The sequence below is a fragment of the Rana temporaria genome, chromosome 1 (assembly GCF_905171775.1).
Source record: "Rana temporaria chromosome 1, aRanTem1.1, whole genome shotgun sequence".
NCBI classification, from domain to species: Eukaryota; Metazoa; Chordata; class Amphibia; order Anura; family Ranidae; genus Rana; species Rana temporaria.
In genome coordinates, this window is record NC_053489.1 from 377780427 (window position 1) to 377800493 (window position 20067).

At 47.3% G+C, this 20067-nt stretch overlaps 1 protein-coding gene across 1 annotated transcript in view; it reads left to right on the forward strand.

Moving 5' to 3' along the window:
• The window catches only part of LOC120928965 (protein ELYS-like), a 192765-nt gene that overhangs the window by 155329 nt on the left and 17369 nt on the right, over nt 1-20067 (forward strand). The window contains 6 exon segments of the mRNA XM_040340111.1: nt 7756-7900; nt 8710-8841; nt 9031-9175; nt 11095-11236; nt 11555-11656; nt 13488-13695. Of these exon segments, the coding sequence (XP_040196045.1) occupies nt 7756-7900; nt 8710-8841; nt 9031-9175; nt 11095-11236; nt 11555-11656; nt 13488-13695 (874 nt within the window).

Here is a 20067-nt window from a genome sequence, read left to right on the forward strand (position 1 = left end):
CGGCCATCGAGCGTGTGTCGGCCCTTAGCTCAGCTTTGGGACGTCCACGACAGGCCCCATTGCTCCAGGGGCGGCCGGGGAACATCTTGTTCTAGGGCACACATATGATCGGTCTCTATGGCTTTGTCACAGTGTGTCTGGCCAACAGCCATGCCGTTTAGCAGACGTTGGATCTGTCTGGGATACCTCCTGGTCGCAGGACGGGTAAGTAGTGGCCCTTGCTCAGGTAAGTGGTCTGGCTGGTGTTTTCCTGGGGAGGTCGAATGAGGGTCCGCCCTGCTTTCCTCTCTCCCTTCCTCTCCCTCCTTCCCCATGCTGGGTGGCGGCTGTAAGGGGGGGGGGGGTCCGCCTGGGGCTTTGTCACTATGGGGGCTGTGCTGCTGTGTGGTGCTATTAATTTTTTGTAGTGCCTTTCCTTTTTCACCATTAAAGGCTTACTTTTTTAAGATTCATTGGTGTGCGGCTGTCCATACCCTGCCTTCAAGTTTTTGCCTCATGCATTGCAGGCACCCACCTGTTTCTGAGTGGACATTGATTGCTCAGGTGTGCTCACCTGGAACAGCAGCTTCTCCCTTCTTAATTTGTTGTACTGGAGTTGCTGTGTGTGCTGGGCTGCGTTTTATGCTGTGTCACTGTTGCTTTAAACACGTGTATGGCCGCCATTTTGCAGCCCGCGAATTGCTTCCTGAGGGACGGCGCAGAGCGGACAGCACTCTCAGTGCTTCAGCAGCACTACAGCCTGGCCGGGTGGTGAGTTACCTGGGGGTCCCCTGCTCTCTGTTTTGCGGCCGGGAGGGTGACCTGTGGGTCTCTGCCTTGCAGTACTAGGGCGGCATAGCGGTGGGTCAACATGGAGTCTGAACAGAGGCTTCTACCCCAACCATGCCTGAGTTAACCCTTAGTGCCCCTGCGGTCTCTGTAGAGCCCATACGGCAGTCCCTTAGGCGTTTATCGCCAGGATTAAAGTGACAAGCGGCCAAAAGGGGGGTAAAAAACCCCCCTCCCTGCGCCTGCTTCTGGGGAAGGCTCTGACACGGAACCAGATCCTGCTGCTGGCTCTGGTTCTGTCATGTCAGATGTTGCAGGCTTAGCCCACACGGTCAGTGAGGATCACTCTGCTTCAGGGTCAGCGCTTGATAAGGCGTTTTGTTGGAGCTTTTATCACTGGGGTGCAGGATACTCGATGCCGGTCCCTTTTGGGTTCCGCACACCGCCCCGTAAAAAGTGTTTCCTTGTGTTCCTTACCTGGGCAAAATATTATACAAGGAATGGGATCGGCCGCAGAAAGTTTTTGATGTACCAAAATACTTTGCGGTCCGTTATCCTCTTGAGGAAGACTTTAAAAAAAAAAAAAAAAGTCCTCTGTCAGCGGACCCCCCTGTGTCCAGACTGAACAAGTCTACCACGTTACCTGTGGAAGGGGCTCCCGCCTTTATGGACCCCGCAGATAGGAGAGCTGAGGCCCGCTCCATGTTTACAGCAGTGGGGTTGGCAGTGAGACCGGTTTTGGCCGGAGCTCTAGTGCCAGACAATTACCGAGCGGGCAAAGTCCCTGCTGCAGGAGCTGGAGGCGCATAATGCTCCTGAGCTCTGTGTGGGCCTGGCTGACCAGTTAGTGCAGGGCCTGCAGTTTGTCTGTGAATTGGCCCTGGATACGCTCCTCTTGCTCTCCAGGGCCTCCGCCTACGCGGATGGGGGGCCGACTTTGCGGATGCGCGGCTCGGTGGAGATCCCTCTTTCCGACCGCTGGGTTTGCGAGGTAATTTCCTCGGGGTACAAGATAGTTTCTCTCTTGTCCACCAAACAGATTTTTCCTTCCAGCTTCCTCCGGTACGCCGGGTGGCCCTGTCAGGGGCTGGTCAGGATCTGCTGGCCAGGGGAGTGATTATACTGGTTCCTTCAAGGGAACGGTTTCAGGGGTTTTTACTCAAATCTGTTTGTAGTCCCCAAAAAAGGAAGGGGTCCGTCCAATCCTGGACCTTAAGGCCCTTAATTCCTTTAGGATGGGGATTTTCTGGTGTCCTCTGATGTCATGAACGCGTACCTGCATGTTCCCATATGCTCAAAGCACCAGAGATTCTGGGCTTTGCGGTCAGGGAGGACCATTTTCATTTTGTGGCCCTCCCGTTCGGCTTGGTGTCGGCACCGCTGGTTTTCACCGAGGTCCTCGTCCCGATACTGGCCCGGCTGTGTCAGCGGGGGTTTGTTATCGTGGGGTGTCTGGACGACATTCTCCTACGAGCTTCTTCGAGCTCTGAATTAGTGGAGCCGTGTCTATCACGTGTCAGACTCTCCAAGAGTTCGGCTGGCTTCTGTATTGTCCAGAAGTCAGTGTTGATTCCGTCTCAGGGACTGGAATTCCTGGGACTAGTCCTGGATTCCGCCGGGGAGGGAGTTTTTTTCTCCTAACGGAAAAAATTCAGACTCTGCAATCTGCTGGGCAGCAGTTGTCGACCTAGAAGTGGTCATCTCTGCGATTCTGCATGAGGGTTCTGGGTCTGACGGTGGCCTCTTTCGAGGCGGTTCCGTATGCCCAATTCCACGCCAGGGTGCAACCGAGGGAACTGCTGTCACGTGGGGACAAGCTTCCGTCATCTCTGGATTACCAGGTTCATTGAGTCAACTGGTCATGTTTCCCCTGGTGTGGTGGCTTGCGTCTCCGGTGCTTCAGGCCGGGAAGTCGTTTTCTGCCGTGCCACTGAACAGTGGTCACGATGGATGCCAGCCTCTCTGGTTGGGGGGGGCATTTGGGGCACCCAGTCAGCCCAGGGGAGCTGGACTCCGGAGGAGTCCCGCCTACCGATCAATATTCTGGAGCTCCGAGCAATTAAGCTGTGCCTTGCCAGGTTGTCCCTGGATCTGCAGGGCCGACCGGTCAGGATCCAGTCCGACAACGCCGCGGCCGTGGCGTACGTCAATCAACAGGGAGGCACACAGAGTTCAGCTGCAACGACGAAGGTCGCGCACATCCTTCGGTGAACCGAAAGCTCCGTTCCGGCTCTATCAGCCGTGTACGTTCCGGGGGTACAGTATGGCAAGCCGACTTCCTAAGTCGCACTACACTGGGCCAAGGAGAGTGGTCTCTCCACCAGCAGGTGTTTCAGGGTCTGTGCCAAAAAGTGGGGCACTCCGGACGTGGACCTTCTAGCGTCCCGTTTCTATCGGTAGGTGCCACGGTTCGTGGCCAGGTTTAAGGACCCGTGGGCGGACACGTCAGGCGCGTTGGTGGCTCCTTGGGGTCACTATCGCCTAAAATTTACACCTTCCCTCCTCGGAAGCTTCTTCCTCGCCGGCTGCGCAGAGTGGAAGCCAATGGGATTCTATCGATCCTGATTGCCCCAGTTTGGCCGCGGCGCTCCTGGTACGCGGACCTGGTGCGTCTGGTGGCAGACGCCCCCTAGCGTCTTCCCCTGAGAGATGATCTTCTGTTACAGGGTCTGATTTTTCCTCCCTGTTTTACAGCCGCTGACTTTAGCGGCGTGGCTGTTGAGAGCCAGGGGCTGAAGGACCGAGGCCTATTGGGCTTGGTGGTCTCTACCGTGCTGCCTGCACGGAAGTCTACCTCACGTAGGATTTACCATCATACGTGGAAGGCCTACATCTCTATGTATGAGGAGATGAAATGGCACCCTAGTACATACGTGGTGTACAGGATTCTGCTGTTTTTACAGCAGGGAGTGGATCAGGCTCTCGCCTTAAGTACGTTTAGGAGTCAGATTTCTGCTCTGGCTGTTTACTTTCAGCGACCCTTGGCGTCGCACTCCTTGGTGCGTACGTTTGGTCAGGGGGTCTGGCATGTGGCCCCTCTGGTGCGCCCTCCACTGCCCCCATTGGACTTGAATTTAGTCCTTTCGGTGCTTCAGGATGCTCCCTTTGAGGACATTCGGGAGGTTTTTTGTTGACTGTCACTAAAGGTGATTTTTTTCTGGTAGCAATTACCTCGGATCAGACGAGTGTCTGTCTGAACTGGCGGCCTTGTCTTGCAAGGCTCCCTACTTGGTCATCCATAAGGATGAGGTGGTGCTGCGGCCGCAGCCGTCTTTTCTCCCCAAGGTCGTTTCGGCTTTTCACATTGATGTGGACCTTGTTCTTCCATCCTTATGTCCTCGGCCAAAATGCAAGGAGGAGGCCACTTTACATCCTCTGGATGTGGTTCGGGCCCTACGAGTATACTTTAATGTTACGGTTCCGTTCCGGAAGTCAGACTCACTGTTCGTGTCGGTGGCTGGTCCTACAAGAGGGCCTGGTAGTCTCATCGGCCACCATTTCTAGGTGGATCCGACGGACTGTGCTTCAGGCCTGTGCCCTGAAGGGGCGGGCGCCTCCCTTTTCGGGTTATGGCGCATTCGATCGGGGCCTCTTGGGCTTTCCGGCATCATGCCTCTGTGTTACAGGTGTGTAAGGTAGCGACCTGGTCGTCGATCCACACTTTTTCACAGTTTTACATGGTGGATGTGTGTGCATCTTCTGATGCCTCCTTCGGCCGCAGGTGTTACAGGCGGCAGTTTATGGTTGGAGTTTCTCCGTTGAGCAACTCCGGTTTTGTTTGGGGTGTAACCTGGTTTGCTGTGTTATTTTCCCACCCCTCGAAATTTTTGGACACTGCTTGGGGACGTCCCTACTGTCAAAGGATGCTGTGTCCGTCTATGAACGGAAGAGAAAATAGGATTTTTGTACTCACTGTAAAATCCATTTCTCTGAGTTCATAGACGAACACAGCACCCACCCCTCCTCTGTTTGTACTGCTTGTTATGAACTGAGGCAGCTAGAGCAGGTGGTGGGTTATACCCGAAGGGGCCACGCCCCCTGGGAGGAGCTGCACTGAGGAATGTGTTAACACTTTAAGTGCTTTTTTTCTGCCTAAACTCTCCTAAAGGGAAGCGGATATAACCCTACTGTCAAAGGATGCTGTGTCCGTCTATGAACTCAGAGAAATGGATTTTACGGTGAGTACAAAAATCCTATTTTTAAGACCGATCCTTCCACAGAAGTCAGGAAATGGTGTTACTTTCCTTTTGTCCCAGGGAGTTTCGGTTCGGTACTTTAGATGTCAGGAGATGTATCCTACTTTACTTGGAGCTGACAAAAGCTTTTAGGAAGTCAGACTCATTATTTTATTTTCTGGAACCAGAAAGGGGTACAAAGCGTCTTGACGCACTATTGTCAGATGGCTTAGAGTAAGCATTGGGCTAGCATATACTTTGGCTGGAAAGGAGATCCCTACAGGGATAAAGGCACACTCTATCAGAGCTTTGGCAGCTTCTCGGGCAGAAAAGGCTGGAGCAACGCCGGAACAGATTTGCAAAGCAGCAACATGGTCCAGCTAAGCCACTTTCGTTAAACACTACAGAGTGGACCTGGTGTGGGCAGATGAGCAGGCCTTTGGGCGAAAGGTCTTGCAAGCTATAGTCCCACCCTAGCTGGTAAGTGCTCGCTTATCCTCTCAATTGTGGCTGTCCTGAAAGACGGAAAGGGAAAAACAGAGTTACGCTTACCGGTAACCTCTTTTTCAGTAGTCTTTCAGGACAGCCCTGGTTACCCACCCGAATAGATGGAAGTCTCATTGAAGGACCAGGACATGACAATGATATGTAATAGTATGTTACTAATGTGTTCTTGTGTCTCCCCAGCTGACCGGAGGTGATCTCGTAAAAACTGAGGTCTGGCAGGGGGGGGGAAGTGAGAATTTATGGGTTGGCGCAGTGTTTCCTAAAGGAATTCAATTGTGGCTGTCCTAAAAAACTACTGGAAAAGACGTTACCGGTAAGCGTAACTTTTATATATATCTCATATATATCTCTATATATCTATCTCTCTATGTCTCTGTCTCTTACAAGAAGGGACGCTCTAGTCCCAGCCAATCATATGTAAGTAATTAGGTTATACAAGTAATATTCGTCACAATTATACTACGTGCATAGAATACAGCAATCCCATCTTTGTGCAAAAGGTGATGTCTGCGCTGTGAATGATTACCACTGTGGGCAGGGGAGAGAGGAAGGTGAGGGGAAGGTGAGGGGGGGGGGGGAGAATTAAGGTTAAAGGGGGGAGGGGGGGTTGAAGTCAGGTGGGTCTCTGGAGCAGTAATGAAATCACAAAAATGGTAGAGGTGCAATTGCAAAGTGGTGATTAAATCAACATAAACTAGACAAAACTGTGCATATCACTGAAGAGGACTGAGAAAAAACTACAGTACATATATCTGATAGTCCCAAGTTAGATGAAAAAAAGAACCAAAATCAAATTCCAAAAAGTGCTGTTGCAAGAAAGCATACTGAGTAAATAATCAAAAATAAAGTTCCAAAGCCAATGATGAATGAAGATGTGCGGGAAAATCAAATCCAAATGAATGAAGATGTGCGGGAAAATCAAATCCAAACAAGTGCGCCCACACCGTTAGTGATCCAAGCAGCTTACCTCCTGGTTATTATTCAACAACCCCAAAAATGGGTGCTCTGGCCTTTCATTTGGTGGGGATTTTCCTGGTGAGTCTCAGTAGTTGGTCATGTATGGAAAATATATAATAATAAAGATAATGTGGCGTGATGCTGGTATCACATAAATAAAGGGGGAGCTCTGTATAAGGTGGATGGAAACTCACACAACTTACACGCTGTGTAGAAATGGAGTGCTTGTCTCCACGAGCGCCGAGCTCGTCTCCCTAAATTCTCCTGCACAACTTTTCTTCCCTAGATGTCCGCGGAGCAGATGGCTCATGCGAAGGCAGAGGGGGTGGAGGAAGGAGAAGAAAGGGGGCACATCGCGTGATTCCGTATAAAAACTATTTAATTAAAGCATAAAACAATCTTAAAAGACTCACATGTAGCAGTCTGGTATCGGTTACATATCCTACGAGCGCCGCGCTCGTTTACCGTCCGTCAGGTGCTGCTGCCAGGGCTTAGTGTCCCACACGTGTTCGTCACGTCATGTGACTTCATCCCATCTTTGTGCCCTGCTTATCTCATTTCTACTGCAGTTAATCTTAATGTTTTTCATTCTTCATCTAGAACATAACAAAATGGCAATATCTAATTTGCATACTCTACGCGGAGATCGACGGAAACGCCACCTAGCGGCCAGCGTAAATATGCACCTTAGATCTAGCCCAGCTTTAGGTGTATCTTGTTTTGTGGATACAAAACAAAGATACACCGGAGCAACCTAGCAGTTACGCGGCGTATCAATAGATATCAATAGATACGCCGCATAACTGCTAGGTTGCTCCGGTGTGGATCTGGCCCCTGGACTTTAGCTATGGATGCTGGCAGTTCCAGAACTTGCCTCTAAGACCTGCAAGGCTGCTTATCTCTGCCGCTGTTTTAAAATGATATATAAAAATATTTCTTAGCGGCAACAATTGTCGTTCCTCAATTCCTTTTAATAATCTTGAAACAAGAAGTAATAGGCAAGGGTTCTGATTTGAGTAAAAAAAAAAATCAACTCATTTATGGACAAGATCACTTTAATTTATTTTCACCTAGCATGATGCTTTTAAAGTTTAGCAGGAACTGGCAAGATTTTGATCCATTCCTGGGAATATTGGGGATTTAAAAAAAAAACGCAAGCAAATGTATTTGTTCATTCTACAGCCTTCTCTTACCTCTTGGCAATGGACATGGCAGCACCTTGTTTGCCTATGTCACTTGGGTAAAATTTAGACATGTAAAATTTGTACCTGTAACTTTGTAAAACCGGTAGGGGTGAAATAATTAAAATTTTATATATATATATAAAAAATGTTTTTTCATTTGTCAGAAATCTTATTGAGGCCTGGAATCTACAGAGGCTTCACTCTACCAGACTGAATGTAGAAGAGCTTTCAAAACACATGTATGAAACATGCCGGGAAGTGGGACTCATAGAAGATCTGTTAAAACTAACATTCACGGATTCTGAGCAAGTATGTAATGTCTTCAACCCATAAGTCTCATGCTCATCAATGCCTAAAGTATGAAGTCTTATAGCCAGATTCAGAGAGGTTTACGCTGGTGTATCAGTAGATACACCGTCGTAACTCTGAATCTGCGCCGTCGTAAATTTTAAGTGTATTCTCAAATTGAGATACACTTAAATCTAGCTAAGATAGCGCCGTCGTATCTTAGCTGTCTATTTAGGCCGGCCGCTAGGGGCGTGTACACTGATTTACGCCTAGAATGCGTAAATCAGCGAGATACGCCCTATTCACGAATGTACGCTTGCCCGTCGGAGTAGAGCTATGCCATTTACGTAAGGCGTTTTCAGGCCTAAAGTTAGTCAACCAAAAAGATGGCACAGTCAATGTTAAGTATGGACGTCGGTCTCACGTCAAATTTTTACATCGTTTGCATAAGTCGTCCGTGAATGGGGCTGGGCATAATTTACGTTCACGTCGAAACCAATGAGTCTTTGTGGCGTAATTTGGCGTAACTGGGATACGTCCATAAAAACGTCATTTACGTGGTCATGCTTTATTTGCATAAAACACGCCCACCTCTTCACAATTTGAATTAGGCGCGCTTACGCCGGCACATTTACGCTACACCGCCGTAACTTAGGACGCAAGTGCTTTGTGAATACAGCACTTGCCTCTCTAACTTACGGCGGCGTAACGTATATGAGATACGCTACGCCTACCTAACGTTGGGTGCGTCTTTTTGAATCTAGCTATTGGTCTGAAGAATGTCATTTTACTGCTTTAGCTAATTTACAACATGTCCATTTAAATTTCAGGGATTTTTGCACAGGTTTTTGCAGACAAGTGGAGGTGTGCAAAATCAAGAACTGCTTCTGGTGCATCACTTGCAGAGAGCCAATTACATCCCAGCTCTGCAGCTGAACCAGTCTTTGAAAGGTTGCCAAAAGGTAAGATCACTTGCCCACATTTGGGCATCAAAAGACGAAGGTTTTTGTGCAAAGGATAACGGTTTTCCAATGCAGGACAACTAAATGCTTTTGTGTGATGAGGAAATACACCTTTCTCTTGCCACATTATATATCCTGCTATGAGTAATCTTTTATTTTATACATTTTTATTTTTCTCTGCTTGTGCAGTTTGATTCAGATCAAAAGCTTCGAGAGAGAGCAGTAGACAGGAACGCTATACTTGATCAGTATGGCAAAACACTGCCAGGGGTGCAGCGGACTCTTGCAAATGAAAGAAATAAGCACTCTGCATTATCAACACTTTGGAAGGAAGGTACATTTGATGTCACAATTTACCATTGTTTTTCTCCCCAATTGATGTGGAAATCTTCCCAATGGGAGCACAGATGGCAGCAATAATACCCCCCCACCCCCACTGTTTAAAAAATGTAAAAGTCCCTGGTTATTTTTTTAAGTCCACTTAATACCTTGGTTTTCAAAGTAAGGCCTAGATTCACGTACGGCCGCTCTACGCTGCGCGGGCGTAGCGTATCGTATTTACGCTACGCTGCCGCAACTTAGAGAGGCAAGTGCTGTATTCACAAAGCACTTGCGTCCTAATTTACAGCGGCGTAGCGTAAATGGGCCGGCGTAAGCGAGTGTAATTCAAAGTAGGCTGGTAGGGGGCGTGTTGTATTTAAATGAGGATTAACCCCATGTAGATGCATGGCCGAACAAACGGCGTATGCGCGCCCATGCTCAGTATCACGTCGTATTTACGCCCAAAGATACGTTGGCTCAATGCCTGTGACGTGAACGTAACTTACGCACAGCCCTATTCGCGTACGACTTACGCAAATGACGTAAAGATACGCTTGTTCCAACGTCCATACTTTGCATGGGCTGCGCCACCTAGAGACATGCTTTATCTTTACGCTGGCGTATGTCTTACGTAAACGGCGTAACGAATTGCGACGGGCATACGTATGTACGTTCGTGAATCGGCGTATCTTGCTCATTTACATATTCGACTTGGAAATCAAGGAAGCGCCACCTAGTGGACAGCAGAATTATTGCAACCCAAGATACGACGATGTAGGAGACTTGTGCCGCTCGTATCTTGGCCAAATCTATGCGTAACTGATTCTATGAATCGGGCTCATAGATACGACGGCGGCCATTCGGACTTACGACGGCGTATCTGGAGATACGCCGTCGTAAGTCTTTGTGAATCTGGGCCTAAGTGTATAAGAATGAAGTATTCCAAAAAATATATACCTGAGCTTTCGGTTTGTCTGCAGCAGGCAGAGGAAGATGCATATCGTCCTGAATCCACCCCAGCAGGGATCACTTGCCGTTCCCAACAGTGATTAACACTAAGCTGTAGCAAGGGCTGATGTGTGTTTGATATTTTATGACTACAGCGGAGAACTGCACAGGCTGCTGTTTTTACATAGTCATTTCCAAAGCCAGAATTTTTAGTCCAAAAATTGGATGCTGCTTTTGGATGATGTCTGAAAATAGTTTTCTAATGGAAAGAAATGCAAATACACTTGTGGGGGAGTGATGCGAGATGTATTAAATGTTACACGCAACTTTGCATGCATGAATGTAACATGAAAAATATATATAATAATGGGCCCTGAGTGAAAACAAAAACAAGAAAAACTGGATAGTTATGGGAAGAAAAATGTCATGTACCTACTAATAAAATTTGCTAGGATGGCTAAATGGAACCTGTTTTTGGATTCATTTTTGTTTTCTTTCTCATCCATTGAAGGATACAAGGAGTCTTAAACCTTCTGCTTATACTGCTGTCTACGGGAGTATTGGCTCAGGAAAATACCTCTAGGTATTGCAGGAAAGAAAATCACTTTTTTCCCCCATCAGCTCTGTGTTGATGGGGGGGAGGGGTAATCCCTGTGCCATTGTGCTCAGGCGAGGGTAGCTGTCTCCGCCAGGAGAACACAGTAATTTACTGCTAGTGGCTATAATGGCCACGAGCAATAATCGCATGTAAAGTCCAACAGACTGGTTGATCACTGTGGGTACATTCAGTGTGCCCATACATGTTCGGACCATACATGACTGGCTTAGGACTAGAACACCACCTGCTGGCTTTTTATGAAAATGCTAACTGAAAGACATGTAACATGTACCATTTCTAGCCATGACCATAAAAGAAAATATATGCAATAGATGTATCCTCTAACAGTTCTCTTAATATGAATTTGTCTTTCTTTTGGCTTTTAGTGACAAGGCCCAAGCCTTTATCTACTGTTGTAAATCAAGCTCCATCAGGAAGTGTTATGAGCAAGGCAACTTTTATCAGCAATGTATTGATGAAGATAAAAGAAGTATCTGCCACAGACATTAACTTCTCACCCTACAAAAGGTATTTTCGTTACTGTATGATAAATACACTTTGAAAATAGTTGTGGATACCAGTTCTCCTCTACACGTGTGCAAAATTTGCTGTCTGGGGGACTGAGATCTAATGAATGAATGAATGACTTGTATAGCGCAACACATGCGAACTGAATCTCCTCTGAGATCTAAGATATGCCCTTCTTTTACAAAGAGTTGAATTGTAGGTTGGGGACCAACCATGCGATTACTGAGATGGTAGGGGTAATTTGTGAGGTTCTACAGTTCTTTACTATTACCTTGCAAAGTAACCAAATCCATTTAAAAATTTTCATTTACTTTGCAGCCTAACTACTGAAGAGCAGAATCCAGTAACTGCTTTGCCACATTTAGAAATGACTGATGCATTTATTGGTACACTGATATCCAAATCTAGAAGAGTGTCAAGGTTAGTAACTACACTCCTCTGATGCCAAATGACATTCTTTTATTTTCTTGTCTTTTTCCAGTCTTGCCCATTTTTGTTTTTAATGCCATATTAAATTTTATACGGCTTAGTTTTTCTTGTTTTTTGCCTTGATTTTTTTTACAGAAGGCAGTTGCCCTAAATGAATGAAAAAGGAAGAGATACAGCGCAAAAACTATTAGTGATTGATAGAGGTACCTACGTTGTGAACTAAGGTATATGTATAAAAAACACAAGCAATATATATATAGGAATTACATATGATAATGCAAAATTTCCAATGGTGCAAAAAAGCAAAAGTTCATATTAAATGAGAAAAATTATTATAAATAAGTGCAGTCCATACACATATAGTGGTGAATAATATAGAAAATCCAAAGAGTGAAAAAAGTCCAATGAGAATCGCCGATGCAATATTCAAGATGTGACATCCATAATAATCCAAACGATCTTATCCACCAAAATAAAACACCCAAGTGATGAGGTATTGTAGTCTGCTTACCGAAGCTATTGACCACTACAGTGGTCAGTATGGGCCCAGGATATTTTTATAGTCTCCCAACAAGACTGAGGGGTGTCCGGTTCCTAGATCCTAGGTAGTACCTTTACAATGTGTCTCAGAAGGGAGAAAAGAAATGGAATTCCCATAGCGTGATATTGTTTCACCAGCGGTATTTAATAAAAAGTAATGCACTTACATTTTAATTGAGAATGCAAACACATAAAAGTATGGCGTCCGCCTATACGAACAACCGCCTATACGAACGATCTCGGCGTCTTCTCCTCAAATTCTCCCGCTGTCCCTGCTTGCTATGTGAGACGAGATGGCGTCGGGATGCAAGCCACGCGACAGCGGGAGAATTTGAGGAGAAGACGCCGAGATCGTTCGTATAGGCGGTTGTTCGTATAGGCGGACGCCATACTTTTATGTGTTTGCATTCTCAACTTAAATGTAAGTGCATTACTTTTTATTAAATACCGCTGGTGAAACAATATCACGCTATGGGGATTCCATTTCTTTTCTCCCTTCTGAGACACATTGTGAAGGTACTACCTAGGATCTAGGAACCGGACACCCCTCAGTCTTGTTGGGAGACTATAAAAATATCCTGGGCCCATACTGACCACTGTAGTGGTCAATAGCTTCGGTAAGCAGACTACAATACCTCATCACTTGGGTGTTTTATTTTGGTGGATAAGATCGTTTGGATTATTATGGATGTCACATCTTGAATATTGCATCGGCGATTCTCATTGGACTTTTTTCACTCTTTGTATTTTCTATATTATTCACCACTATATGTGTATGGACTGCACTTATTTATAATAATTTTTCTCATTTAATATGAACTTTTGCTTTTTTGCATTATCATATGTAATTCATATATATATATATATATATATATATATATATATATATATATATATATATATATATATATATATATATATATATATATATATATATATATATATATATATATATATATATATATATATATATATATATATATATATATATATATATATATATATATATATATATATATATATATATATATATATATATATATTGTGTTTTTTATACATATACCTTAGTTCACAACGTAGGTACCTCTATCAATCACTAATAGTTTTTGCACTGTACGCCTTTTTCACTTGCTTTCTAATTTGTATCTCCAATTTTTTGGTACTTGGCAGCATTTACACCTTATTGTTTCTGCGCAGTGTTTTTTTCTGTTAGAAATTTATTTATTTGAAAAAGTTTTTCCCAGTTGCCCTAAATGGTTGGATGTCTTTGTTTTTTCCACAGATTACTGGATTCTATTGTCCATCCTGTCTTTACAGAGCTTTCAACTTTAGATGCAGCTTTTGAGGTGGCTAATGAGCGAACTCCTCGTAAATCTTCCATGTTGGTTACTTCTAGTTCTGTCCAATCAAATCTGAGGAAAATGGCACAGTTGAGAAATTTGACCAAAGCATCAGAGTTTAACCTTCTGGAAACGCCTATCGTAGTAAAGGTATTTTAAATGAACTAAGAAAGATGTAGTGTGACATTGATATGATTGTGTAAAATTCTATGTATATGTGTGTGTATCATTTTTTTTTTTTTATTTGATTCAAGCCAGTAATCTCAAACTCTATAATACAGTAATTGAAGGCATAGCTCCTTGGTTACATTTTACTCTTCATATTTCACAGCGGGAAGGTCACTGGTTATTCATAAATTTACTGTAGCAGCCTTTATGCTTTATGCAGTCAGTGGTTTTCTCTTCTTGATGCTGCTTGAACGACTTTCCTTTTGGTATACTGACCACAGGGTGGCTCAATCAGCACCTCTGCCATTGAGAACACCTTGGATTTATTTATTTTTTTATTAATTGTAAGACCAATTTCACACAGGCTTTCCGATCAGGTCCGCCTGTCAGTTTTTCAGACGCACCTGATTGGATGCTCCATTCACTCCTATGGGGCAGAAGCTGTCGGCGGTGAAATGTTTGCTGACAGCCACTGCTATCCAATCCCCCTCTGTGAAATCCAAATGGATGGTCTGTTTTGATCCGGTCCTCCCCATAGAGGAGAGGGGGGACTCTAAAAGGGTCCATCTCTGCACAGGGAGTGGAAATGGACCTGTCATCACCTGCCTGCTCATTGGGGATCAGCCAATCCCTTGCTGAGCCAAGCGGAGTCCAGGATAGAAGCTTTTAGAAGAGCCTAATGCAGCCAATCTCCAGCTAGCACATTTTAAGCAATTGCAGCAAACTTTTTTTTTTTTCCCCCTTTTGGCATAATGGTTTTACATAAATACTGACCATTGTACGCACTCCTGTCAGTGGTTTGTCTTGGCCCTATTACTACTACTTTTGCTGGACAACTTGTTCTGTAGAAAAGCTACATTAAAAAAAGATCGCCAGGTGAAAATCGAGGTAAGAGCCTAAAAAAAATGAATGCAGCTGCCACGTCCAAGTCTTGGTAAACTGTAATCTGTTTGCTTTAGTACCATACCAACCTAAACCAAATAAATATCGAAATTGCTTTATTTCTCTTCCGTTCATGGACGGACAAAGCAGCCTTTGACCTTAGGGTTATATCTGCTTCCTTCCAGGAGAGTTGGGCAGAAAAAAAGTACTTTAAGTGTTAACAACACTTTCCTCAGTACAGCTTCTCCCAGGGGGCGTGGTCCCCCGGGTATAGCCCCTACTCTTCCTCAGCAGCTCCAGTTTCTTTCTGCCTAATGCCAGGAGAGGACATGGCCTTCTAGAGTCCCTGTACTTTGGATTTTTTTTTGCGATTTTTCGGTTTTATTATTTTGGTTCCTGCATTTTTGAATTCTATCAACAGCCGACTGGGTGACAGGCTGGGTCTTGACTCTTGTAGTCCCCCCATGTTCGGCCATCGAGCGTGTGCCAGCCCTCAGCTAAGCTCTGGGTCGTCCATGACAGGCCCCATTGCTCCAGGGGCAGCCGGGGAACTACATGTTCCAGGACACACATATGACCGGTCTCTATGGCCTGGTCACAGTGGGTCTGGCCGACAGCCATGCAGTTTAGCGGACGTTGGTTCGGGATACCTCCAGTGGGTAGTCGCAGGACGGGTAAGTAGTGGCCACTTGCTCTGGTAAGGTGGTTTGGCTGGTGTTTTTTCCTGGGGAGGTCGATTGAGGGTCCGCCCTGCTTTCCTCTTTCCTCTCCCTCCTTCCCCATACTGTGTAGCGGCTGTGAGGGGGGGCCTTCTGTTTTTTTTTTATTACCACCGGGGACCGTGTGTTGCGGGGGGCTGTGTTTTTACTTATGGGGGGTGCTACTGTGTGCTGTTCTGTTTTTGGTGCGTCACTGGGGGTTTTAAACTGCGCAACAGCCGCCATTTTGCCGTGGTTGCGGTTTACATAGCTCGGCGACCATTTTCCTGTAGCCCGCTGGTGCGTTTTACCTCAGACGGCGGCCATCTTAGAATAGTCTTGGCCTCTTGTGACTGTGATAGTGCTGCAAAACGCCACGAATCATCCCTGAGGTGACAGACGCTGCGCAGCAAGCACTTCAGAGCACACCTCAGGTTTTCAGCTCTCTCTGCAACTGGGTGGGGTGGTGAGTCCCTGGGGGGCCTCTGCTTTCTATTTGCAGCCAGGAGGTGACCGGTGGGTTGTTCTGTCTTGCAGTACACAGTGGTGGGGCAACATGGAGCCTGAACCTGGTGCTTCTGCCCCCAACAATGCCTGAATTATTCTTTAATCCCCCTGCCCCTGCTGCATCTGTTGAGGCAATGTCGGCTGTCCTTGAGGCGTTTCTCGCCAGGTTTGAAGCAGCTAGTAGCCAGAAGGGGGGTACAAAGCGCCCCCTCCCTGAACCTGCTTCTGGGGATGTCTCTGACACAGAATCATGTCCTGCAGTTGCTTCTGGCTCTGGTTCAGTCATGTCAGATGATGCGGGCTTAACCCACATGGACTGTGAGGATGACTCTGCTTCAGGGTCAGTAAATGATAAGGAATTTGTTGGAGCTTTCATCTCTGCGGGGCGGGATACTCAGAAACTTGAGGATTTGGCGGAGGCACCGCGTGCTGGTCCCTTTTGGGTTCCGCAAACCGCCAGGCACCACAAAAGGGCAGCACAGTGGTGCAGTGAGTAGCACTTTCGCCTAGCAGCAAAAGGTTCGCTGGTTCGAATCCCAACCACGACACCATCTGCCTGGAGTTTGCATGTTCTCCCTGTGTCTGCGTGGATTTCCTCTGTGTACTCCGGTTTCCTCCCACACTCCAAAGACATGCTGGTAGGTAAATTGGATCTCGTCCAAATTGGCCCAGTATATATGTATATATGTGTGTATGACTGTGAGTCCCTAGCGTGTCATGATCCTACGGGGTAAAAATGACCGCACCAGCCAAGTAGATACTGGCTGGAAAAAGCGCCCAGAGGCGATTCAGTTCACATGCGTTGCGCTATACAAGTCATTCATTCATTCATTCATTCATTCAAAAGTGTTTCCCTGTATTCCATATTTGGAAAAATTGTTATACAAAAAATGGGATACGCCACAAAAAGGTTTTGCTATTCCAAAGAACTTTGCGGTCCGTTATCCCTTGAGGAGGACTTTTTGAAAAAATGGGTCTCTCCTCCATCAGTGGACCCTCCCGTGCCCAGTGCAGCGGGAAAAAGTTTGCAAGGTGCTAAGGCACCCGCTGCAGGGCAGAAGCGCCCCTGGTATCGCAAGCCTGTGGACAAGCCTGCTTCCGCATGAAGGTCTGCCCCCGCCCATGTCTCGGGGCGGCTTCGCAAATTTGCGGCTCGGTGGGAGGTCTCTTCTCTCCGACCGTTGGGTTTGTGAAGTAGTTTCCTTGGGGTAGAGTTTCTCTCTTGTCCACCAAACAGATTTTTTCCTTCCAACCTCCAGCTTCCTCCAGTTCGCCGGCAGGCTCTGTCAGGGGCTGTCCAGGATTTACTGGACAGGAGTGATTGTACCAGTCCCCTCGTTGGAACAATTTCAGGGGGTTTTACTCCAATCTGTTCGTGGTCCCCAAGAAGGAAGGGGTCCGTCCAATCCTGGACCTCAAGGCCCTCAATTGTTTTGTCAAGGTGCAAAAGTTCAGGATGGAGTCGATTCGCTCGGTAATAGAAACACTCCATCAGGGGGACTTCATGGCATCCTTGGATACCATGGACACATACTTACATGTTCCCATATGCTCAAAGCATCAGAGATTTCTGCGCTTTGCGATCGGGGAGGACCACTTTCAATTTGTGGCCCTCCCGTTCGGCCTGGCCTCAGCACCGTGGGTTTTCACCAAGGTGCTCGCCCCGATACTGGCCCTGCTGAGACAGCGAGGGATCGCTATCATGGGATATCTGGACGACCTTCTCCTGAGACCTTCCTCAGGCTCAGAGTTAGAAGAGGACGTGTCTATCACGTGTCATACTCTCCAAGAGTTCGGCTGGCTTCTAAATATCCAGAAGTCGGCGTTGGTTCCGTCTCTGCGTCTGGAATACCTAGGACTAGTCCTGGATTCCGCGGAGGCGAAAGTTTTTCTCCCAACAGAGAAACTCCAGACGCTGCAATCTGCGGTGCAGCAGTTGCTGACCCAGAAGTGGTTGTCTCTTCGATTCTGCATGAGGGTTTTGAGTCTGATGGTGGCCTCTTTCGAGGCGGTTCCTTATGTCCAATTCCACACCAGGAAACTACAAAAGGAAATTCTGTCACGTTGGGACAAGCTCCCGTCTTCTCTGGATTGCCAGATTCAGTTGAGTCAACTGGTCAAGTCCTCTCTGGTGTGGTGGCTGACATCTCCGGTGCTTCGGACCGGAAAATCGTTTCTGCCATGCCAATGGACAGTGGTCACGATGGATGCCAGCCTCTCCGGCCGGGGGGGGCGTTTGGGGCACCCAGTCAGCCCAGGGGCGCTGGACTCAGGAGGAGTCCTTCCTCCCAATCAATGTACTGGAGCTTCGAGCAATCAAGCTGTGCCTTGCCAGGTGGTCCCTGGAGCTGCAGGGCTGACCGGTCAGGATCCAGTCTGACAACGCCACGGCCGTGGCGTACGTCAATCATCAGGGAGGCACACGGAGCTCAGCTGCAGCGATGGAAGTCGCGCACATCCTTCGGTGGGCCGAAAGGTCCATTCCGGCTCTATCGGCCGTGTACATTCCGAGTGTTCAGAATTGGCACGCCGACTACCTAAGTCGCCAAACACTGGACCAGGGAGAATGGTCACTTCACCCGGAGGTGTTTCGAAGTCTGTGCCAAAAATGGGGCACTCCGGACGTGGACCTTCTAGCGTCCCGTCTCAATCGGAAGGTGCCATGATTCGTGGCCAGGTCAAAGGACCCGTGGGCGGACCCGTCTGATGCGTTGGTGGCACCTTGGGGTCACTATCGCCTACTTTACGCCTTCCCTCCTCTGAAGCTTCTTCCTCGCCTGCTGCGCAGAGTGGAAGTCTAGGGGATTCCAACGATCCTGATCGCTCCAGACTGGCCGCGCCATTCCTGGTACGCGGACCTGGTGCGTCTGGTGGCAATTGTCCCATGGCGTCTACCCCTGAGAGAAGATCTTCTGTCGCAGGGTCCGATCTTCCACCCTGCTTTACAGTCGCTGGCTTTAACGGCTTGGTTGTTGAGAGCCAGGTACTGAAGGACCGGTGCCTATCGGGCTCGGTGGTCTCTACCCCTCTGGTGCGCCATCCACTACCCCATGGGACTTGAATTTAGTCCTTTTCGGTGCTTCAGGATGCTCCCTTGGAGGACATTCGAGAGATCCCTTTGACTCTCACAAAAGGTGTTTTTTCTGGTAGCAATTACATCGATCAGACGGGTGTCTGAACTGGCGGCCTTGTCCTGCAAGGCTCCCTACTTAGTTATCCATAAGGATAAGGTGGTGCTGCGACCTCAGCCGTCTTTTCTCCCGAAGGTGGTTTCGGCTTTTCACATTAATGAGGACATCCTTGTGTCCTCGGCCGAAAAACCCGAAGGAGGCCACTTTACAATCCCTGGATGTGGTTAGGGCCCTACGAGTGTACTTATCGGCTACGGCTCCGTTCCGGAAGTCGGACTCACTGTTGGTGTCGGTGGCTGGTCCTAAGAAAGGTCTGGCCGTATCGTCGGCCACCATTTCTAGGTGGATTAGACAGGTTGTACTCCAGGCCTATGCCCTAAAGGGGGCGTGCGCCTCACCTTTCAGGTTACGGCACATTCGATCAGTGCCTCTTGGGCTTTCCGGGAACAAGCCTCTGTGTTACAGGTGTGTAAGGCAGTGACCTGGTCGTCGATCCACACTTTTTCAAAGTTTTACAAGGTTGATGTGAGTGCATCTTCTGATGCCTCCTTCGGCCGCAAGGTGTTACAGGCGGCAGTTTAAGGTTGGAGTTCCTCCGTTGAGTAACTCCGGTTTTGTTTGGGGTGTAGCTTGGTTTGCTGTTTTCCCACCCCTCAAATTTTTTACACTGTTTGGGGACGTCCCTAAAGTCAAAGGCTGCTGTGTCCGTCCATGAACGGAAGAGAAAATAGGATTTTTGTACTCACCGTAAAATCCATTTCTCTGAGTTCATGGACGGACACAGCACCCACCCCTCCTTTGTTTGTACTGCTTGTTACGAACTGGAGCCACTGAGGCAGAGTGGGGGTTATACGTGGGGGACCACGCCCCCTGGGAGAAGCTGTACTGAGGAAAGTGTTAACACTTAAAGTGCTTTTTTTTCTGCCTAACTCTCCTGGAAGGAAGCGGATATAACCCTAAGGTCAAAGGCTGCTGTGTCCGTCCATGAACTCAGGGAAATCTATTTTACGGTGAGTACAAAATCCTATTTTTTTTTTTTTTCATTCCCAACGTGCATACTTTTTCATTCCCATACTACTTCCATTGTAATTGGGGTGGATTCAGTAAGCAATTGCCGGCGTAACGACTTTTCTGTA